Source organism: Notechis scutatus, chromosome 11 (genome assembly GCF_049901735.1).
Source record: "Notechis scutatus isolate UNSWTSFEM ecotype Mainland chromosome 11, rNotScu1.2, whole genome shotgun sequence".
Classification (NCBI taxonomy): domain Eukaryota; kingdom Metazoa; phylum Chordata; class Lepidosauria; order Squamata; family Elapidae; genus Notechis; species Notechis scutatus.
The window spans coordinates 1,662,292-1,686,457 of record NC_142019.1 but is presented as its reverse complement, the minus strand read 5'-3'; the positions used below and the strand labels follow the sequence as shown (position 1 = coordinate 1,686,457).

General features: G+C 44.7%; 1 protein-coding gene across 1 annotated transcript in view; it reads right to left on the bottom strand.

The window, feature by feature from the left end:
* The window catches only part of CCDC33 (coiled-coil domain containing 33), a 107,288-nt gene that overhangs the window by 5,859 nt on the left and 77,263 nt on the right, over positions 1-24,166 (bottom strand). Inside the window, exons 13-17 of the mRNA XM_087972527.1 lie at positions 21,673-21,819; positions 9,363-9,413; positions 6,038-6,102; positions 5,581-5,608; positions 1,182-1,377 (exon numbers count right to left, since the gene is read on the bottom strand). Coding sequence (XP_087828653.1) covers positions 1,182-1,377; positions 5,581-5,608; positions 6,038-6,102; positions 9,363-9,413; positions 21,673-21,819 — 487 coding nt within the window. The remainder of the gene's footprint in view (positions 1-1,181; positions 1,378-5,580; positions 5,609-6,037; positions 6,103-9,362; positions 9,414-21,672; positions 21,820-24,166) is intronic.

Here is a 24,166-nt window from a genome sequence, read left to right as displayed (position 1 = left end):
CCATTTTTCACAATTACAACCTTTGCAGAATCCCTGTTGTGGTCCGTCTGCCGGCAGCCTGCAGAGACGGCAGCAGAGTTGGACAGTGGGGAGGAACATGGGCCAATCCGTGAGTCTGCGGAGGACTCAGATGAGGGTCCTGTATCTGATACAGAGATGGGCCACCTGGGAGTTATGTGCTGACTCTGGAGCCTCCGGAATCTGACAGCAGCGAGGCAGAGGAACAGCGGGAGCCTGTTCCCAGTGCGCACATGCACAGAGCTGCCAGAAGGCAAGAACAGTTAAGACAAAAGGGGCGACTCGGGAGTAAGGCTTGGAGGTGATTGCCCCTCCCATAAGACATAAAGGAGGATGGGAACCTTTGCAGGAAGCAACTTTGTTCGTACTGGTCGGTTTGAAACCTGAAGCTCTGTGTTGAATTTGTGCTCCATTTGGCCTTGTATAACGAATTAGAAATTTAGTTCTTGGCAGCATTTCAAGAGAGATAAAGGGGGGTGCTTATCAGACTTATCCTGAAGGACTTTGGCAGACATCCATGGGACTATTTACAAACTTTCAGACTCATTATGGGCTGTGAATGACTAAAATTCACAGCCATTGAAATAAAGAAAAAAGGGTTCTGGGACTAATGTGTGTTTATTAGTGTCTCAATAAGCCTTGGTCAAAACAATCCCTATGATCAGGTGATCAGAATTGAAACTCTTGGCAACTGGATCCTATCTATCACAGTTGCAGGGGTTCCAGAGTCACGTGATCCCCTTTTGTAACCTTCTCACACGCCAAGTCAATGTGAAAGTCAGATTCACTGAATAATCTGGTTACTAACTTATCAACTGTAGTGATTCACTTAACAACGGTGGCAAGAAAGGTCATAAAAGGGGGCAAAACTCACTTAAGAAATGTCTGGCTTGACAACAGAAATTTTGGGCTCAATTGTGGTTGCAAGTTGAGGACTTCCTATAGTCAGAATTCTTCTCCCAACCCCATGATGGAAGCCGTAGGATGACATGTGGCAATCTTGCCATGGATGCATCCAAAGTTAACTTTTGCAAGGGGAGATCCTTGGCCTCGATGGATGCTTTCAAAGAAAAGGAAGACTTCTGGGGTGCTCTCCTTCTTTTCCTTTAAGTAGACCCTTCCCCCAACTGAATGGGCAGAAAAGGAGGAGACAATTCTCTTACTTATTCTGTCAACTATTTCTGCCTTGGTCATAACATCCAGATCGAAGTCTTGGAGAAGAGACCGGCCAATGTCTTCATGCAAGGCAAGGTTACGTCTCAAGGCACTGTTTTCCCTCTCCAGTGTGGAAATATGTTGGCGCAAGGACAGGATGTCATCCGCCATTTTTTTCAGGGCTGCACGGTAATTATCTGTTTCCTAGGAAAGGAAAGGAGGGAGGGAGGGATGGTGGAAGAAAGGAAAGATGGAGGAGTAAGGGAGGAAGGAAAGAGAGGGAAGGAAGGAAGGAAGATGGAGGGAGGGAGGAAGGAAAGAAGGAAAGTGAGGGAGAGGAGGAAGGAAGGAAGGAAAGGAAGATGGAGGAGGAAGGGAAAAAGAAGGAAAGAGGAGGAAGGAAGGAAAGAGGGAGGAGAGAGGGAGGGAGGAAAGAAGGAAAGTGAGGGAGAGAAGGGAAGAAGAGAAGGAAGACGGAGGAAGGAGGAAAGAAGGAAAGAGAAGGAAGGAAGGAAAGAGGGAGGAGAGAGGGAGGGAGGAAAGAAGGAAAATGAGGGAGAGAAGGGAGGAAGAGAAGGAAGATGGAGGAGGGAGGAAAGAAGGAAAGAGAAGGAAGGAAGGAAAGAGGGAGGAGAGAGGGAAGGAGGAAAGAAGGAAAGTGAGGGAGAGAAGGGAAGAAGAGAAGGAAGATGGAGGAGGGAGGAAAGAAGGAAAGAGAAGGAAGGAAGAAAAGATGGAGGAGAGAGGGAGGGAGGAAAGAAGGAAAGTGATGGAGAGAAGGGAGGAAAGGAAGGAAAGGAAGATGGAGGAGGGGAAGGAGGAAGAAGGAAAGAAGGAAGGAAGGAAAGATGAAGGAGGAAGGAGGAAGGAAAGGAAGGGAAGATGGAGGAGGGAGGAGGAAGGAAGGAAAGGAAGGAAGGAAGATGGGGGAGGGAAGGAGGAAGAGGAAGGGAGGGAGGAGGGAGGGAGGAAGGAAAGAAGGAAAGGAAGGAAGGAAGATGGGGAGGGAGAAAGGGCAAATTAACAGCATAAACAGAAAGAAAAAAAGTGCAACCTAATAACTATTGATAACAATATGAAATTAATTCAATCCTTAAACTTGTATTTAAATCCGGACTAGATGGGCATACTGCTTCATCACCTCTCAGTGTATGAACGTGCAAACTCTGCTTCTGAATTTCACTGGAAATTTCACGGTAGCCCCCCAATTACGTCTGCGATGGAGTTCTTCTGGCAGGATTTTATGGGAAAGGAGGCAGCGCATGGAAAAGGTTTGGGTTGCTGCGGGGGGCTGAAACAAAAGCCTCTGAAAGCTGCCTTGAGCAGCGGAACATCAAATTAACCAACATCCTTCAGAGTTCTTGATTTTTGGCTGATGCGCTCAGCCTTGTAGAAGAACGGCTTTTGAGATTGTGGGGCCCTGTCCTTGGACCAGGCTGCAATCTGAACCTTGCCCCAGCCTTCAACGGGTGGGACATCCAGAGATAAGGCTGGCTTATTTGTTTAGAGACCAAGGAGAGGGATTTCTTGGGAGGAGCTATGGTCATTAGCCATGGTCATTCCTACCTTCAGAAAGGGAGACCCCAGCTTAGTTGAAAACTACAGACCAATCTCATTATGTTGTGTTGCCTGCAAAGTCATGGAATCAATCATCAACCAATCCATTACCCTCCACTTTAGAGACAAACAACCTACTCTCTAACAAACTGTTTGGTTTCAGAAAAAAAATGTGTCCTGTAATCCAGGGGTCTCCAACTTTGGCAACTTTAAGACTTGTGGACTTCCTGAACTCCCAGTGCTGTAATCTACAACTCCTACACCGTAAAAACATTTCGACTACACAACTCCACCAGGGTACGTCCTACCTGTCAATGACTACTTCAGCCACAATAACACACAGGCAAGCAATAGATACAAACTCAAAGTAAACCGTTCCAAACTCGATTGCAGAAAATACAACTTCAGCAACAGAGGGGTCAATGCCTGGAACTCACAACCTGACTCTGTTGTTACATCCTCAACCCTCCCAAAACTTTAACCTGTTTAACCCTACTGTTGACTTCACCCCATTCCTAAGAGGTCTGTAAGGAGGTGTGTATAAGCACACCAGTGTGCCTACTGTCCCTGTCCTACAGTTCCCATTTATTTGTACTCAATTATTATGTATATACTTATACCCGTTTATACTTACATGTTTATATGTTATGTTCGTACTTATACTTGCTTTCTCATACATGCTTGACAAGCTAAATAAATAAATAAAATAAATAAAGATGTCGCCATCCTTTCCTGTTCTTTAGGACACAGGGTTAGCTGCTGGAGATGGTTGTGTTTCAGTGTCACCCTGGTCAAGTTGAACCAAGGTTTAAATATCCCAGTAACTTCCTGGGTTTTTTTTTTCCCGGAGAAATTGACGCACATACAGAATGTTGTTGTTGTTGACGTTGGCACAGCCTTGCTCCTGTGACCTACGGCTGTCAGAGGGACATATGTCATAGATCTACCTTCTTTTTTTCTCTTTCTCTCTTTTGTTTTTTTGGACCCATGACCACGTGGCTCTGCTGAACCAGGACCATCAGCTGAGGAGAGGACGAGCAGACAAGGACACGACAATTGGGGAAGGTTAAGCAGCTCGATGAGTGCCTCAACAAGTAGTTTCGGAAATGGCCGAAATCAGTGGTGGGATTCAAATTTTTTTACTACTGGTTCTGTGGGCGTGGCTTTGTGGGCGTGGCAGGGGGAGGATACTGCAAAATCCCCATTCCCTCCCCACCCCACTAACCTGCTTTCCAGCTCCCTTCTCCTGGGCAGGGCAACCAAAGAAGACCCAGCCGATCAGCTGGGACTCAATGGGAGGCAGAGAAGAGATGGTGGGGTTGGCGGGGCCAGTCAGAGGGGGTTATTTGCACATTCTCTGAACTATTCAAAATTTCCACTACCGGTTCTCCAGAACTGGTCAGAACCTGCTGAATACCACCTCTGGCTGAAATATAGAAGCCATTGATGTCAAGTGACACAAAATTCCTTTTGCCTTCCAAAAAAAATTAGAGTTTTCTGTGCAAATGGCTATCAAAGTGTGCCGGATGGGGAGAATTCTTTGAAGACCTTTGTTCTTTCATGTCCTTCTTTTCAGTCTTAGTAAAGAACTCCCAGTAGCGTCTTATGTCTCAGGAGTGTATGTTTACCCATGTTTTCTGGCTGTGTTGTTGTTGTTGTTGTTGTTATTGTTGTTGTTATTATTATTGTTGTTGTTGTTGTTGTTGTTGTTATCCTTCTCATCTTCTCTCCCTCTTTTTTCCCTTCTCGTTGTTATGATTATTATTACTCTATTGTTTTACATACCCACTGAGAGCTTACGACAAATTCCTTGTGTGTCTAATCACACTTGGCCAAATAAAGGCTTCTCTTCTCTTCTCTTCTCTTCACTTCTCTAGCTCTGATTTCACACTTGTGGTCTTGATTTTTTGATCACATTTTGTGGATAATCTGACAATAAACAAAGCTGATCATATCTATTCCAGCCAACAGTGGTTCAGTTGAATTTTTCTCTTCTCTTTTGGTTCTTTCTTTCTTTCTTTCTTTCTTTCTTTCTTTCTTTCTTTCTTTCTTTCTTTCTTTCTTTCTTTCTTTCTTTCTTTCTTTCTTCCTTCCTTCCTTCCTTCCTTCCTTCCTTCCTTCCTTCCTTCCTTCCTTCCTTCCTTCCTTCCTCACTTTCCTTCACAGCATTTCTATTGAACGGAGACAAACTTGGTTTTCAGTGATTTCAGATCTATTTTTTTTTTTTTGTGATCCAGCACTGGAGGTTTTAAGAAGAGACTGGACAGCTATTGGTCTGAAATGGTATAGGTTTTCCTATCCAAGCAGGGGGTTGGACTAGAAGACCTCCAAGGTCCCTTCCAACTCTGTTATTCTGCGTTTTTACCAACCTGTTGAATCCCTTCTGCTAAGTTGCTTCCTTGCTGCAGAGGGCAATATTTCACATCTTATCCCTCTCTCTCTCTCTCTCTTTCTGTGTGTGTTTTTAAAGTAACCTTTCAAGTGATTCTTTGATAGTTGTACACATTTCAAGGGTGAGACACACAGCAGGATTAGTACCTATTAATCAGCCTGGCAGTTCCTTCAAGTCAGACAGAAAGGATTAGTTTTGTCAAGCGTTTTGCTTTTCTCCTCCTTCTTTTTCTGAAAAGCGTTTTGTAGGTTGCTCAGGGCAGCCGTGAAAAAGGGGCAGACATTCATTTCCGATGGATTGCAAAAATCAACGGAAGCCCATTCGTTATGCTGATCAACATCACCAAAGCCGAAAAAAGAAATAAAAGATTTGAAAGGATGGAAGGACGAGGAAAATGTTGCAACAGTTTAAATAACCATTCTTTAATGAATTATTATTTCTAATTCTAATTGCCTTACCAGATCTTGGATCTCTTCAATGACTGGCCTGCAAAATTAGCACACACAAAAAAATGTATCAGAAGAAAAGATGGGCATATTTCCCCCACTTTGCTTTAGCTCGAGTTTTTTTTCTTTCTTCCTGATCATACTTTTATTTTGATTTGTTTCTTTAGCAGCTTGCAAAACAGAAGGTGGGGAAAAAAAACTGCATAAAGATCTGTGTTTCTATACCTTTCCTGCTAATACGCACACATTAATCAGTCAATCAATTAATTAATGTTGCATTCCCTAGTGCACATTGTGGCAAGCAATTTTCACCATCATATATGCCTGGTGCATTCTGTACCCGGAATAGTTTTGTGCAACGTAAAACTGTAAATGCAGTCCAGGCTTCTGGACTACAAATATTTCCTTCTATGGAATCCCATCTATGTACTGCTGTTCTGCAGAGCCCACAGGCTAAGTTGGGGCCTACCTGGTGCCTTTCCCAGGCAGGATCCTGGCTACAGCATCAGGTAACGGAAACCTGTTGTTTTGCATCTGTGAAAGAAGAAGCAAATGGTTGCTCTCAAAATGTAGAAATTAAGAGAGGCTGTTTCCTTTCAGAAGGAAGGAAGGAAGGGAGGGAGGGAGGGAGGGAAGGAGGAAGGAAGGAAGGAAGGAAATGAGAGGAAGGGATGAGATGAGATGAGGGGAGGGAGGGAGGGAGGGAGGAGAAAAAGGAAGGGACGGAGAAAGAAAGGGAGGGAGGGAGGAAAGAAGGGAGGAAGATAAGAGGGAGGAAGGGAGGGAGGAGATGAGAGGGAGGAAGGAAAGGAGAAAAGAAGGAAGGGAATGAGGAAGGAAGGAAGGAAGGAAGGAAGGAAGGAAGGAAGGAAGGAAGGAAGGAAGGAAGGAAGGAAGGAAATGAGAGGAAGGATGAGATGAGATGAGGGGAGGGAGGGAGGAAAAAGGAAGGGAGGGAGAAAGAAAGGGAGGAAAGAGGGGAGGAAGATAAGAGGGAGGAAGGGAGGGAGGGAGGAAATGAGAGGGAGGAAGGAAAGGAGAAAATAAGGAAGGGAGGGAGGAAGAAAGGGAGGGAGGGGGAAAGAAGGGAGGGGAAGGAAGGAGATGAGGGGAGGAAGGAAGGGAGGGAAGGAGGAAGGGAGGAAGGAAATGAGAGGAAGGGAGGGAGGGATGAGATGAGGGAAGAAAGGAAGATGGGGAAGGAAAGAAGGAAGGAAGGAAGGAAGGAAGGAAGGAAGGAAGGAAGGAAGGAAGGAAGGAAGGAAGGAAGGAAGGAAGGAAAAAAACCTGGCCCTTCAATTGTGTAAATTCCATATCATTCAATAGAATTATTTGTGTGTCTGCTGTCTTATGCACAGGGGGAAAAATATCTGTGTCAGCTGAGGAATCCTTGGTTACTCACTGTTGAGGAGAACGGCCGGTAGTACAATGCCATTTGCAGAATCTAAGCAGCCCAGCTCTGCCTCCCGCTAATTTTTACCCAGATGAAAGACTGGGTAGAAACTTTCCCAACCCTTCCTCCAGCTTTCTCTCCTGCCTTTGCAAGAACGGATTGTACAGCTTCTGTCTTGGTTGCCAGGGGCCTGTCATTTCCACATGACAACACCCAAGGAACCGCACCAGCTCCAGAAGAACAAAGCAAACAGGTGTGCCTGCATTTCCTCCAACGGAAATGCCTGAGGGCACTTCGACATGGACTCGTTCGAGGTAGGAGGATGACTTATAACAAGGAAGATCTCCCAGTGCTTAAAACTTAAGGAGGGGAATCTACTACCTGGTAGGCAGTGAGGAGGGAGGGAGAAAGGATCTAACACAGTGGTGGGATTCAAAACTTTTTACTACCGGTTCTCTGGGTGTGGCTTGGTAGGTGTGGCTCTGTGTAAGACAAGCTAGGGGAATCCCAGCATAGCTGATTGTATGAACAGTTGATTGTTGGGAGGGGAACAAAAAAAGAAATACCTTAAGGGGGGAGAATCAGGCGGGCGGGGTGAGCGAGCATCAGGCGGGCGGGCAGGACAAGCAAGCTAGAGGCGACCGGGCGACCAGGCCAGGGGCGTGGCCAGCCAGAATTTACTACCGGTTTGGTGACCCACACGAAATCCTTGCTACCGGTTCGCTCAAACCGGTGAAAACCGGCTGAATACCACCACTGATCTAATGGGGAGCAGAATGATCTGGAAGCTTGGATCTGCTTTTAAAGATCTGCCTCCTCCTCGCTGTGCATTCCGGTAATGGCTGTTGCCATATAAAAGCCTGGGCTTCTCTTAGCAACTGGGTTGTAAGCTAAAGCCCACAGAGAGTGATGGGTAAGCAACAACAGGTGAATGGTGGCTTACCAGGTGGTGACAAGAGTATAGAAGACCTATCAGAGATGGGAAACACTTTTTCCCTTGACCACAGACAGGATTGAGAGCCCAGATCTCCTTAGGCGAGTGTTTCTCAACTTTGACAACTTTAAGATATGTGGACTTCAACTCCCAGAATTCCCCAGCTAGCATGACTGTCTGGGGAATTCTGGGAGTTGAACTCCAGATATCTTAAACTTGCTAAGATGGAGAAATACTGCCCTAGACGACCTACAATGTGTGATGACCCGGGGCATGTCACAAAGGCAACACAGTCAGATAATTAATAAGAGTCCCTTTATTAGCTCCAACTTTGCCCCCCAATGTCCAGGTTACCTTCTGGCTGGAGAAAAACTCTCCCAGGAAAAGCCTTTGACTGCAGAGAATCAAGTCCAAAACATGGTCAACCCAAACTGTAACTTTAAGTCCAATCAAACCAAACTGAGGTAATTAGTTTGGCAGGGCAGGAGCAAGAATTCCAGACGTGAAGGCACAGCAATAACTCAACATGGTTGGGAAGACGCCAGGAACACAGATAAGCAAAGACAACACTGGATAAAGTCACGTTTGCTCCCAGCATTCAGTTCTTTTAAACTTTCATTCCCCACTTTAGCTAATGAAGGGAATCAGGGCCCTTTCCTCCCCCATAAGCCTTGGAAAGGGACCCTAATCTTCTCTCTAGTGAGTCTCCTTACTGCTTTAAAACTTGCTCAACATTAAAACATTAGCTTCCCCCTGCAGTATTATAGTTTCCGTTTGGTATCTTTGCTTTCCCTAAATGATTGTGGTTTAGAAGGCTGACTATAAATACACACACAAAAGGATATGTCACACTGATGGCCAGAGCAATAGACAGCGGGAGGTTCAGAGGTGGTATTCAGCAGGTTCTGACCAGTTCTGGAGAACTGGTAGCAGAAATTTTGAGTAGTTCGGGGAACCGGCCAATCCCACCTCTGACTGGCCCCGCCAACCCCATCTATTCTCTATCTCCTGAGTCCCAGCTGATTGGCTGGGTCTTTTTTGGTTGCCCTGCACAGAAGAACGGAGCTGGAAAGCAGGTTAGTGAGGTAGGGGATTTTGCAGGATCCTTCCCCTGCCACACCCACAAAACTGGTAGTAAAATTTTTTTGAATCCCACCACTATGAAAAACCTATGTGAATCTACCAGCTTCTATGGATTTCTCAAGCTACCAAACATCTTCAAATGTCCCGTTGCTCGATTTGAAACCAACAGAGTGACCATCACCACAATGGGAGTCACAAAGAAGAAATGGTAGCAAGCCATTGGCTGCAGCAATTCCCTTGAGGGAATGCGACCTGATTGAAAAGCACTGGAGAAGACAGCCAGGACATACAGACTTGGGGGAAACCTGTGGGATGGATCCCAGGTTGAGTTTTTTTTTTTAACTTATTTAAGACACAAAGCTAGATGTTATGGGTTATACTCACGTCTGTCAGGTCAAAGTAGGAAGATGCACGATCAGGTTCAATGTAGGAATCCTTAAAAATAGAAAATAAATTTCTTGTCATTCCCTTCCAAGGACCATGTTCCTTCCAAAGCTTGGGTCATCTCAATGTCCGAGAGACGGAAGGAAGGAGAATCACATAATGTATGGATATTAATAATATCAATATTGTGACAACAACAACACTAATGATAATAATATAACAATAAACAGCGAGGGAGGGAGGAGAGAGAGAGAGAGAGAAGAATGAATGAAGCAAGATGGAGAAAGGAAGGGAGGAAGAAATAAAGAAGGAAGGAAGGGAATGAGAGGGAGGGAGGAAGAAGAGAGAGAGAAGAATGAATGAAGAGATGGAGAGAGGAAGGGAGGAAGAAATAAAGGAAGGAAGGAAAGGAGGGAGGGAGGAAGAAGAGAGAGAGAAGAATGAATGAAGAGATGGAGAGAGGAAGGGAGGAAGAAATAAAGAAGGAAGGAGAAATGAGAGGGAGGAAGGGAGGGAGGAGAGAGATAGAAGAATGAATGACGCAAGATGGAGAGAGGAAGGAAGAAATAAAGAAGGAAGGAAGGAAAGGAGGGAGGGAGGAAGGAAAGGAAGGAAGGAACACAATTTATTTACAGAGAAATATTATATGGGTGGACAAAGCTGAGCCAATAGCTAACTACGAGAGCTAACTAAGAGAGACCAGGCTGTTTTTATTGATGGGGAGTACACACATCTATATTAGCCACAAAAGCCAGGCACACAGGTGCAAAACCCAGATCATGTCCTAACCATTTGAGATGGGATTCACACAAAATGATGGGTAGCGGCTTAAAAAGATTACGCCCCGTTAATTCCCAGGCAAAGCAAAAGAACTGACCCGCCCCGTGTCTGAAGGAATCAGGAGATCAAACCGAACTCCATTTTGATGAGACGGCCAAAAATCAAACAGAACCAGCTTCTTAATGGTTATTGCCAAGGATTAAAAATAAGCATTATTTTCACGCCAGCCTGCGGTTTATCTTCAACTCTGCATGCGATCAGGTGGTTTTCAAAATTCTCATTTTCCTTTTCCTTTCGGGCAAATCCTTTCATATGAGATGGTGGGGTGGGGAGATCTTTTTTCCAAGCTCTGCTCCGCTCCCATCATCCTATCTTGGTCTGTGCTGGTATATTAGCTGGCTGGTTGGCTTGGTTTGCAAATTGCTTTGGGGGCACTTTTGCTGTCAGCAGGATGGGTTTTCAACCTGTGGAACTTATTTATCTCCCAGTGGCTTAAAAAGAACATTCGGGAGTTTAAAAAACTGTTTTACATGGTCTGACTTGCTCCCAGTCTTGATAAGGAAACCACGGGGGCCCCAATAAAACATGGAAATACAAATAATGCCACTTGCAAGCCTGTCCTTTGAACCTCCCTCAAGCCAGTGGGGGGGGTTTGGGGGGGGGGGGGGGGGGAGGGGGGTTCGGGGGGGGGGAGTTGGAGGGGGGGGGGTTTTGGCGGGGTTTTTTTTTTTTTTTGGGGGGGGTTTTTTGTGGGGTTTTTGTTAAAATGGGGTGGTGGGGGGGGGGTGGGGGGGGGGGGGTGGGGGGAGTCTTGGGGGTTTTTTATTTTTTTTTCTGGGGGGGGGGGGGGGTTGGTGGGGTTGGGGGGTGGTCTGCGTTTTTTTTGTTGGGGGGGTTTATTTTGGGGGGGGGGGGGGTTGGGGTTGTGGGGGGGGGTTCGGTGGTGGCTTGCTTTTTTTTTTTTTTATTTTTTTGGGGTTGGGGGGGGCTTTTCTATTTATTTTTTCTTGGTTGGAATATATGGGGTAAAATTTTTTTTTTTTTTTTTCTTTTTCTTCTTTGGGGGTTATTCTTTGCTTTTTTGGGGGTTTGGGGTTGTTTGGATTCAGCCGGTTCTGACTGGTTCACAAGAACTGGTAGTGAAAATTTTGAGCAGACATAATAACATTCTTCTGCTAAGTCAAGGTCATGTTATTTCTGCACCTGGGTGAGGTGACGTCTCAAGTTGGTTCTGGAGAACCGGTAGTGGACATTTTGAGCAGTTCGGAGAACCGGCAAATACCACCTCTGACTGCCCCTGCCCCCATCTCTTCTCTGCCTCCCATTGAGTCCCAGTTGATCGGCTGGGCCTTCTTTGGTTGCCCTGCACAGGAGAACAAAGCTGGAAAGCAGGTTAGTGGGGTGGGGAGGGAAGGGGATTTTGCAGTAACCTTCCCCTGCCATGCCCACCAAGCCATGCCACACCCACCGAGCCACGACCACAGAACCGGTGGTAAAAAAATGTTGAATCCCACCACTGCCTCAACTCAACCTTCTTGTTATAGACAGGTAGCAGTGGTGGGATTCAAATTTTTTTTTACTACCGGTCTGTGGGCGTGGCAGGGGAAGGATACTGCAAAATCCCCATTATCCTGTTAAGGACGTTTTTAAAGTTCAGCCAAATTCTCCCTTCGTCACCTAAGCCTTACTCTCCTTGCCATCTAGGACAGCAGAGAAGAACGATGGTTTTCCTTCTGGCAGAGGAAACGGCCCCTCACAAGTTGGCCATGATTAGTGTCTTCTCAAACGCTTACAACCTAAGAATGGCAGGTGGTAATTTGGATCTTGAAGCGGACGAGCACAATAAGCAATGCTGAAGCACATCCTGGTACATTCATCAATCTTTCAAGCCATTGGCCTTCAGTGGTCGGCCTTGCCTGTGTAAATCTTATGCTTTCGTGGCTTTTAATTACAAGTACCATATCAAGCTTCTCCTTGGAGACAGGACCATAATTGCTTGGGAATGAGAGTTGATCATTAGAATTGACTCGGTGGCCTTTCTTGAGTCATTAGGCCAGGACAAATCAAGGGATTGGAACTGGGCTGTGCATCGCATGGGAATATTTAGGAAATGGGAATATTTGGGAATTAACCTCGTGCATAAGGACGCAATGCCTTTACAAGGGCCAGCAATCATCCATTAAAATATTTGGCATTTCAGGGGCTTCTTATTTCTGAAAAATATTGCCTGCAGGATCTTAACAGAATTAACAGAATAACAGAGTTGGAAGGGACCTTGGAGGTCTTCTAGTCCACCCCCTGCTCAAGCAGGAGACGTTATACTGGTTCAGAGAAATGGTTGTCCAATCTCTTCTTAAAAACCTCCAGTGTTGGAGCATCCACAACTTCTGGAGGCAAGCTGTTCCACTGGTTAATTGTTTTATCAGGAAATTTCTCCTTAGTTCTAGGTTGGATCTCTCCTTAATTAGTTTCCATCCATTGTTTCTTGTCCGGCCTTTGGGTGCTTTGGAAAATAGGTGGAAAATAGGTGCCTCTTCTTTGTGGCAGCCCCTCAAATATTGGAACGCTATATAAGCATTCTATTTTATTTTATTTATTTATTTGATTTGTTAATTGCTTACAAGATAATAGGTATAAATATAAACATAGTTATGAATACATGGGCACATATAAGGAAAAAAAAACAATAGGACAGGGACGGTAGGCATGTTGGTGCGCTTATACATGCCCCCTACAGACCTCTTAGGAAAGGGGTGAGGTCAATAGTAGACAGTCTAAGGTTAAAGTTTTTGGGGTTTGGGGAAGAAACCACAGAGTCAGGTAGAGTATTCCAGACATTGACCACTCTGTGGCTGAAGTCGTATTTCCTGCAATCAAGTTTGGTGCGGTTAACCTTGAGTTTGTATCTATTGTTTGCTCTAGACAGGTAGGACATTGCAATGTATGATTTTATATACTATACTTAGATCGGACCGAAGGCGGCGTAATTCTAGGTTTTCATCTTCTATAAAATTTAAGTGATATATTTTTTATCATATAAGATAGAAGATCTGGAGAAGAATTTAAGGGTTCAAAATTGAGGTTCCTATTAAGAACTTAGCAGCTTTCCCTTCCTTTCCAACACTCCAGAGTTTGTGTAGCCAAAATTGCAAAATTTGTGCCCCAACAAGGAGGTCTCATAACATGAAGGAATCAAATATTTGTAAAACTGCAACATATTTGGGAGAAGGACTTAAATGGGGGGGAGTAAACTCAAAACTACTTTATGAAGTCAGAGTATGATCAGTAGTCCAGGAATGTTGGCCAAGTGTTGCAGAAGAAGGTTACTAGAAGACTGCAAGCAGCTGCCTCACAACACACTACGGTGACATCTGCTGTGGTCCACCTTACTCACAGGATGAGGTTGAATGGCATTTGTGGGAATTTTACCCACAGAGGAATGTTGTGAAATCTCCTTAATTCCAACGAATGACTCAAGCATACAAAATCAAACACAAATTTCATGGGTTGGGTAGGTTCCAAACTTGGTCATCGTTGAGAGAAACGCAACCTTTGAGGATTTGAGACTGAGCAGCTGCTGGGTCCTGGAAGGGTACATTTCTGAACATTAAATCAATTCCCCTTCCCTTGTCTGGACATGCCTTCTTTGTGAATTACCCATCTCATCTGCTTCTCTCCATACACTCAGGTAAATGTCAACTGCAATTAATCGTTCTTTATCTGATTAAACTGGAGGTGAACTCACCAGCTATTTACAAGCAGTCTTCTAGATGAACAAAGAGGAAGGGTATATATATATATATATATATACATATACATACATGCTTGGGAATGTCGCCATATATTTTCCCATTGCTATTCAATTTGAGAGTTAATTGGATTGTAACGAAAAGCATTTAATCTCCCCAGGAGCTAGTTTAATAGAGATGCACCAGCCCTCTCCGTGACTTGCTTCCCCATTCAAAAGGGGTGATTTTTAAGCAGGCCAAAGAGATGGGCATCGTCATCAGGGTGTAGTCCCAGCTGCCAAACGCTGATAGGATATCAAGCAAGACGATAAAAGCTGACAGATTACACACGTAACTCTCTGAACAGACAAGCATTTCACCAGTTCGGGTCAGCCTGTTTCCCAGAGATAAGGAGCACGCTAGAATATTGAAATCATGCCATTCTGCCGCCAGGGTTTCAGAGCGTTGTGTTTTGCAAGTGGGGCAAGTCTTCAAGTGATCCAGGGACTTCCCACCCACCATCTTTAGTTGAGGCGTCAAAGAGAAGCTCAGAAAGTGTCCCACCTCCCCTGGAATCACAAAACAGCAGACCGCCCTTTCCATCTAAGATGCAAAGAAGAGCTGAAAGGGGACACACACACACACACACACACACACACACACACACAACCCGGGCTGGCTTTTTCAGATGACCTCACATTCGTCTTTGTCTCTGTATAAAGGGTTCCCTAGTATCATAAAACAGCAGAATAACCAAGCTGGAAGGGACCTTGGAGGTCTTCTAGTCCAACCCCCTGCTCAAACAGAAACCCACTAACATTTCAGACAAATAGTTTTCTAATCTTTTCTTTAAAAACTCTGGTGTTGGAGAAGTAAATAAGTAAGTATGGAAGGAAGGAAGGAAAGAGGGAAGGAGGGAGGGAAGGAAGGAAGGAAGGAAGGAAGGAAGGAAGGAAGGAAGGAAGGAAGGAAGGAAGGAGGGAGGGAGGGAGGGAGGGAGGGAAGGAAGGAAGGATAAAAAAGAATAGCAGAATAAACAGAGTTGGAAGGGACCTTGGGGGTCTTCTAGTCCAACCCCTGCTCAGGCTATACCATTTCAGACAAATGGTTGTCCAATCTCTTCTTTAAAAGAACATGTAGCCTTTGAGAAACAACACTGCTTGAACGACAGGTATAATATGGGCTTCAAACTCCGCGATGCTTAATAGGAGGAGCCATAAATAGGATTTTTTTTTAAAAAAAAATGTCCTACTTATTGTTTTAAAGTGGAATGGAATTTGGAACTGGGCTATTTAGTTCTGCTAACCAATCCTTGGTTGATTTATTGCATTTATATTTGAGAACGCTCACAGCAGCTTTCCAAAGGGCTTCTGTTGATTTTTTTTTCCCCCTTCCAGAATCCATTTCTGGGGAATGGGTTGTAAATGGGAATGGAATTGACCCAAAGAGCTCTGGTTTGGTGGAGATTTGGAGCTGGGTCTCCACAGTCCAAGGTGGGCATCCTAACTGACCATCACTAAGAGTTCCTGATCTGACCAGAAACATCCTTCTGGTTTGTTTGTTTTTGTTTTTTAATGCTGCTGTTTAATTAATGACCAGGTTTAAATCATTCTGCTTTCGACACAGGGAAGGAGGTGATGGCACGGCACTTCTGGGAAACCGTTGGCAAGAAAATTGTAGAGACTTGTTTGCCAAGAGTGAAAAACTAACTGGAAGGCACCCGGATAAGTTTGTAGCATAAGGTAGTCCTTGGCTTAGAAGCCACAACTGATCCCAACATTTCTGTTGCTGATTGGGACATTGGTTAAGTGAGTTTTGTCCAGGGGTGGGCTTCAAAAATTTTAGCAAGTGGTTCTCTGCCTGGTTGCTGGGTGGACGTTGCCATGGTGGGCGTGGCCTAGTTGGCCTCCTGCACCATGGCAGGGGGGCATTCGAGCCTCCGGAAGGGAGAAAACGGGCTCCGCGGGCTCCAGAGCAGAGGTGGTCTTCAGCCAGTTCTGACCAGTTCTGGAGAACCAGTAGCGGAAAATTTGAGTAGTTTGGAGAACTGAAAAATACTGCCTTTGACTGGCCCCACCCCCATCTATTCTCTGCCTCCCATTGAGTCCCAGCTGATCGGCTGAGTCTTCTTTGGTTGCCCTGCACAGGAGAATGGAGCTGGAAAGCAGGTTAGTGGGGTAGAGAGGGAATGGAAATTTTGCAGTATCCTTCCCCTGCCTCATCCACTAAGCCACACCACACTCACCAAGCCACACCCCTAGAAGTGGTAGTAAAAAAAATTTGAATCCCACCACTGCTCCAGAGGTTCTGTGGAATGTGAAAATGGGCCCATTTCTGGCCTTCCCAAACTTCCAGGAGGTGCAATTTTTTGCCCTCCCCGAGCCTCCCTCCGCTTACCTGCATCCCAAACAGGCCGTGTGGAGATTCCCGGGGGTGGGGGTGGGGGTTCGAGCCAGCTGGTCGACCGGTTTGGATGAACCGGATGTAAAATTAACCTCCGGTTCGCGTGAACCGGTGCGAACCGTTAAGCAGCCCACTCCTGGTTTTGTCACGTTTTATAACCCCGCTTGCCACCGTGAATCCCTTGCAGATGTTAAGTTAAGTCACCTGTTTGTTAACTGAATCTGGCTTCCCATTGACTTTGCTTGTGAGAAGATCACAAAAGGGTTACACATGGGCCCAGGACACTACAACCATCATAAAGATGAGTCAGTGGCCTAGCACCTGGATTTGGATCACGTGACTGTGGGGAATGATGCCAGGGTCGTAAGTGTGAAAAATGGTCCTAAGTCACTTTTTTTCAGTGCCGTTGTAAATGGTAAGTGTCAGCCTCCAAGATTCCTTCTTCTGCTTAAATCTTTCCAGCTGCCATAAAAAAAGGGGGGGGGAGGAATAATTGGGCCTCGTGAGGGGAAGGGTGCTGGAGGTTGGAGTTGTGTGAACTGTAACAGTTGGGATGCTTTGCTGCTTACTGGCCAAGGTCAACCATCTTGGCATACCAGATGTGTGAGATGCCACCTGACACTATACACACCTCAGACTGGATGTCCATTTTGAATTGTTGGAAGTGGGTCGGGACTTGGGATAACTTGCTATGTGTAATTTCCGCACCTTTTATCTCGGATCTTGCCTTTCCTTTGTTGCTACCACTTCTTATTCAGTAAAAGTATATTTCTCTATAAAAACTGGAGCCTAAAGTTTTCAAGTTGCTCAAGGGTTGAGCCATTCAACACAGATGTCCTGATGGTGGGTTTGGTTAATGAAGAAAGAAATGAATTAAAACAACTGAGCCATCTTTCTATCTGTCTGTCTGTCTGTCACTATTCAGCCCTGCCTGCCTGCCTGCCTGCCTGCCTCTTTCGCTTTGGCCATCCTATTCTGCTTGGCTTAGGATTCTAATTAGCGCCAACAATTGAGGTTTCGTTAATGAGCTCGCTATAACAAGAACTAATGAGCGTCTTTCACTGGGGCTGTTAATTAGCACTTCAAAAGCTCTGTTTGGCTTGTGGAATTAGCTGTACATCATCCAGCAATCAAGTGTTTTGTGACAAACCCAACAAGGTTTTTCTGAAGCAAGCCTGAATGGGCGGGGTGCTTGTAAATTGCTGTTGCACACAATCTCTTCAGTGTGTGTGTGTGTGTGTGTGTGTGTGTGTAGAAAGCAGAATCCAGTCTCTTTTTTTTTTCCCTCTCCTTTTGTAGGAAAAAAACACACCCAAAGGATCCATGGAGAGGTAAAATTCTATCCTCCACATCCTGCATTTTGTATCTGAATACTAAAGCCAGTTTTGAGGGGAATTAAAATACGATCTGCAAAGCAAAAACAATAGCTGTCTCTCGTTTAGACCTAACTCTTCTTGGTGGAGGTATTTCTTTCTTTAAGAGGTTTGCAGCTCCTCTTCCTCCTTTTGAGTGAAATAAGGGCGCACAAGATCGGCCATTTTTAGAACTTCTCCCCACTCGAAGCTGTGCAAGAAATTGGGCACCAGTTTCTAGGAGCATGAATTCAACGAGTGTTCTGGGTTGGCCCTGATATAGAGATTGCTACAAAATGCAAGGACTTGCCTCTTTTCCCTTCCTTTCTTTCTTTAAATTGGCTACATGGGGTAATCAATGAAAGCATGGGAGATGGATGGGTCTCCAACCTCAGCAGAAGTCAAAAGAAAAGCTACCTACAAGAGGTAAAGACTATCACTTGGTCCTTCCAACCATCACAGTCCAGATGTTTGAGAACTACAGCTCAAGGGATGGAGGAACATATCTACCAGCTGGCTGAGACATCTGGGAGTGCAGTGCCCACATATTTAAAGGACTGCTGGTTGGATGCAAGCAATGTTAGCAGAACTTCTAAGCGACGGTTGTTAAACCTACTTTTAAGATTTGTGGTCTTTCAACACCCAGAATTCCCCAGCCAGAATTCTGGCAGCGGAAGTCCACCAGTCTTAAAGTTGGCAAGATTGGACACCCCTGCTCTAAGAGATGAGAAGGATGGCTGTTGATATAAGTATTGTCCACTAGATGGTGGTAGGAAGATTGCAAAAACAAACAAACAAACCTGAGCCCATCGGCACAAAAAATATATATATGGAAATAATTGGAAAGGCTGCCCAGATTTCTCAAGGCGTCCACCTGTAATTCACAACTTCAGCCCAGTTGGAAGAGGATTGGCTGCCCACAGTGTGCCAGGAGCACAGAAGGCCTGCCGGATGGTGCCACACTACTTGAGAATTCAACATGCTGCAATGATGATTCTTGTACCTGAAGCAGATCCATGTTCCTGCCTGTCAGGGTTTGTGCTTTTAGGCACACGCAATCAGAATTAGATGTAATGTGAATTTAGTGGCTCGTCTCCTCTCCTCTCTCCTTACCTTTCCTTTCCTTTCCTTTCCTTTCCTTTCCTTTCCTTTCCTTTCCTTTCCTTTCCTTTCCTCTCTCCTTTTCTTTCCTCTCCTCTTCCTCTTCCTTTCCTTTTCTCTCCTCTCTCCTCTCCTCTCTTCTTCCTTTTCCTTTTCGTCTTCCTTTCCTTTCCTCTTCCTTTCCTTTTCTCTTCCTCTCCTTTCATTTCCTCTCCTCTCTCCTTTCCTCTCCTCTTGGTTTCCTCTTCCTCTTCTTCTTTCCTTTCCTTTCCTCTTCCTTTCCTCTCCTCTCCTCTCCTCTCCTCTTCCTTTCCTTTCCTTTCCTTTCCTTTCCTTTCCTTTCCTTTCCTTTCCTTTCCCTTTCCTTCCTTTCCTTTCCTTTCCTCTCCTTTCCTTTCCTTTCCTCTCCTCTTCCTTTCCTTTTCTCTCCTCTCTCCTCTCCTCTCTTCTTCCTTTTCCTTTTCCTCTTCCTTTCCTTTCCTCTTCCTTTCCTTTTCTCTTCCTCTCCTTTCATTTCCTCTCCTCTCTCCTTTCCTCTCCTCTTGGTTTCCTCTTCCTCTTTCTTTTCTTCTTTCCTTTCCTTTCCTCTTTCCTTTCCCGCCACTCTTGATTCCTGACAACTGCCTGAACAAGCTCTTGCAGTTTTCCTAGCCAGGTTTTTCAGGAGTGGTTTTGCCCTAGGGCTGAGAGAGAGAGACTGGGCCAAGGTCACCCAGCTGGCTTTGTTTGAAGCTAGAACTCACAGCCAGCTTTCTAGCCTGATGCCTCTACTCCAAAATGGCTCTTAAGGCCACACGAACAATTGGAAATACAAATTATCTCTCTAAAAGCATCGCGACAATGAGCGGTCATTGAAAGAAGAATAGTCTTTGTGTGTTCTGAAAATTTCCTGTGCCTTTTTGCTACTTTCCGATCGCTGCTTTCACATGCCCATTTTATTCATCAAATTTCCACACCACCAAAGTGACTCTTTTAGGGAATGATTTCGTTTTCCTGAATCCACACAGATCTGCTCTATTCTCTTCCCTCTTTCTCCAGTTCTCCCAGATTTTGACCTGAGCCATCCAGTTGGATGACTTTTGTCACTCAAAGGAGTGAAAAAAAAAAAGGCCAAATAAATTTCTCAAACTTTCATGGGGGGATGTAGGCCATTTAAAGGGGAAGCCCCCCACCCTGAATATTATACTGGTAGGTTGCACCCAATAGTAGCTCCCTTGCTAACTGAGTTGTAGAAGAGCTAGGGAGGCACAAAGGGAAAAGCAGTAACACCTACATTGTGGTGTAGTGCTGCAAATCCTTGACTCACACATATTTGCATCCGATGCTAGGACACAACTAGGAAAAGATGGCTGTTGTGTTGACTCATGTTTTACCCATTTTTTTCATCATCGCAGTTTTTACCAGAAGGCTCCACATGTGTGGCTCTTGAAGATCTTGTCAACGTTGGCTGGAAATTTGCTACTTCTACACACAGCCCATCTGTCTCCAACTCTCCCCTTTTCTGTTTTCCTTCACCCAACTTTTAATTTCATTTCCATTGTGCCCCCTTTGTTTCGCTACTGCTAAAATCTAAGCCGGATAGTGATTACACCCAACCCAACTTTATGGAAACACCAAAGATCTTGATCTACATGGGGGAAATAAATTGCAGTGGAAATCTTTTTAAGCTTTATCTAACAGCCACCTTCTCTTTGCTTTCTCTCTGGGTCCTTCCAATGTTCTACACCCAACTAGATAGTCCACCAAGATATGGAATAGTTGAGCTCTAATGCCTTGTTCCTTTTGTGTCTGTTTCTTACATTAAGATTGATGGAACACCCCAAGGCCTTCACTTAGCCAGTGGTCAGTCTGGAAGCCCAATGAAATGATTTTATCCATGTCCAGGTTTTGCTGATGTCAGTCTTATGGTCACAGAGCTGACAGTTATGAGCTGGAAGTGGGCCTGAGGTCTAGAGATAATGTAGCTGTAATAGCCAGCAATGCACTAAATGGGTTCACAATCAAATACTCATCATCTTGCTGAAAGCCTTGAAACTTAGCAGCCAAGTTACTTCTCAGAATGAGGACAGGCAGGAATTTCTCAAACTGTTGGAAAATTCAATTCGAAGATTGGATTAGAGGGGTCTCATTCTCAATTTGGAATCAAATCACCAAATCAGTTCAGGACACCAAAGTGGACTGGAGACATTCAGATGGATTTATCAGTGGGTGGAAACTTCCAAACATGCATGCTATATACCTGTAGAACCTTTTTTTTAATTGGCTTAAATTGATTGGATGATCTCAATCAAATCCATAGTTGAAATTAGTTTTGGGGTAACCCATCCCTTAACATTGACATAATTCGGGGGGGGGGGATGGGGGATGGACAAGATGCTCTTCATCTACAAATAGATCTCATCTGCACTTGGTCATGGTTGTTAACACCCATTGATTTTTCCTGTCCCTTGGGTTCACCAATTCACAAAATCATCCAGGGCATCATTTATTCTCTCTAGTTTCTTCCTGAATAAGGGAAGAAAGAAGGTGAAGAACAGAAGAGAAGGACCAGGAGACTCCAACAGACTTGGAGAGATGGTGGAAGGGATGGGCCTTGGTGTCTATTTAATGACCCAAAGATATTACTGTCTCCAACATGGATGAACCTATGACATTTGAGCTACAAGAAACAGATAGCGTTTAAGCATCTGGTAGAGTTGCTGCATTCTTCTGTTTTGCAATCACTGCATGCCAATCAAGCTACTGTTTTGGGATTCTGAGGTTGGGTTAGCCCATAAATTGTATGTTTTAAGAACCTACCTCTTTGCAAGCCACCCTGCTGCTTATTCTTGGAAACAGATATTACAAGGGTGTCATGATTTCTACTGTTTTCACAGTTAAAGAGAGCTTCGCTCTATGACGTTGCTAGGAAGCGAGGACCATAATAAAATAAAAGAAATCACTCACAGACTCTCTAGCCGAAGTAGTCTTCTGTTCAGTTTTGGAAGTTGGCCTTGTCCACGGTTCCTTGATTGTCCCGAGCTCTCCCACCAACTCTGGATCCAGGACGGGAAGTCCATTTGTGGCTGATGAAGTCAGAAACCCATCTGGCCTCTAGACAGAACAAAACAAGAAGACATTACGATGGCCAGCCTTGAAGTTGCCTTAAAGATCTTGGACCTGTTTCTAACCAAGGAAGAGTAACCAAGCTTGCTATATAAAACACACCTTCAACAGTTGGAGAAATGTTCCATGCACCCCTAAAAAAAACCATTCAATCCTAGATTACATCAACAGAAGGATAGAATCAAGGTCATGTGAAGTGTTAGTACTGCGTTATAAAGCCTTTAGTAAGGCCACACCTGGAGTACTGCATCCAGTTTTGGTCCCCACCATATAAAAAAGACAGTGAGACTCTTTTGGGGGTTGGAGGGTAAACCATATATAGAATTGTTGCAGGAATTGGCTATGTCTAGTTCAAGGAAAAGAAGGACTGGTGAGTGTGTGTGTGTGTGACATGATAGCAGTCTTCCAATATCTAGGCAGTTGCCAGAAAGAAGAGGGGGGTCAACCTCTTTTCCAAAGCACCTGAAGGCCACATGAGAAACAATGGATGGAAACTAACCAAGGAGAGAAGCAACCTAGAACTAAGAAGAAATTTCCTGACAGTGAGAACAATTAACCAGTGGAACAACTTGCCTCCAGAAGTTGTGGGTTCTTCATCACTGGAGGCTTTTAAGAAGAGACTGGACAGCCACTAGTCTGAAATGGTTTTGGATCTCCTGCTTGAGCAGGGGATGGACTAGAAGACCTCCAAGGTCCCTTGCAACTCTATTGGTCTCCAAAGCACCTGGAAGCAGGACAAGGAACCATGGATGGAAACTCATCCAGGAGAGAAGCAGCCTGGAATTAAGGAGAAACTTCCTAATGGTGAGTGTTAAGCCTGAATTCCCCAACGAGTGTTAAGGAAAACAAACTAAACAGAATGTGTAGCGTAGTCAGATAGGCAGACAGGTAAATGTGTGAGATAAGTTTGTATTTTAGTTAACACGCAGTAAAAAAATACAGATACGCTTGTGCTATCAAAAATATAGTTTATTCCATTAGGAATTATAGCATAGTCAAAATAAACGGTCCATTAGTCATGTATCATTTCAGTCAGTCCAGTCAGGGATACTCAATTTGCAAAATCCGTGTTGAATAGCCAATGTCAGTTCACTTACAATAAATCAGTCCGTATTATCTCTTCTCTCCGTTGAGAAATCAACACTCCTTTCTCTCCTCCGTTCCAGTAAGGAAAAACGCAGTCATCAATCCATCCAGTAATTAGGGATCATTAAGCCAGAGAGAGAGAGCTGCAATTGACTTGCTTCTTTTATGGTGCTTTTACAACCACACCCTTAATTACATTCTTGTAGTTAAAGTTACACACACTTTAACCAACAAACCATGATAACTTATTTATTATTTTTTACCCAAACCAGTTAGGGTAAACAATGTTATCCCTAACAGTGAGAACAATTAACCAGTGGAACAACTTGCCTCCAGAAGTTGTGGGTTCTTCACCACTGGAGGCTTTTAAGAAGAGACTGGACAGCCACTTGTCTGGAATGGATCTCCTACTTGAGCAAGGTTTGGACTCAAAGACCTCTAAGGTTTCTTCCAACTCTGTTATTCTGTTAAATATTGTTGGAAAACTCCACGTGCAACCAGCTGAGGAAGGATTGTGCATTTTGGTCCGAGACTTCCCTCCCCGTTGAAGCATCACCTTCGCTCAATAAGCATGACAAAATAGACTTTGATTTCCATCAGCAGCCCTGCAGTAGAAAGCACTCATTTGCTACCTTCGGGGAATAGAAAGACCCCTCTGGATCCCTCCTTAGGCAATCTGTTTCATGTTCTTCCCTAGCACTTATTTGCAATTAGTTTCGAGAGACAAAGGGCTCCTATCCTGAAGACAATGTCAAGCCATCACCAAGCTTTGATCATTGCATCTTGCATGGATTTCCTCCTTTTACTACTAAAGTTGCTGGCTTTCTTTTTAACCTGATTCCACACATTCTGTCATTCCCCTCTGAACCTCCTTGAAGGACCACTTCTATTCTGACTCCCTTCTTCTGCTTGGATGGGTAAAACCCACGGGGTCTTTTAATATCGGGTGAGAAAAAAAAAAGACCTCACACCGTCCTTCATGGGATAAACCTCAACCAAAGGCTGTTTAGCGCAATTTCCAGGAGGAGCACCCCTACAGCTAGTCCTCGACTTAGAGCCATTCATTGAGTGACCCTTCAGAGTTACCACGGCGTTGAGTTGGGTAGTATGACTTACAGCTGCTCTTCATACTTAAATAAATAGCAGTAGCACTTAGATTTATATACTGCTTGAGAGTGCTTTCCAGCCCTCTCTAAGCGGTTTACAGAGTCAGCGCCCCCAACAATCCGGGTCCTCATTTTATTGACCT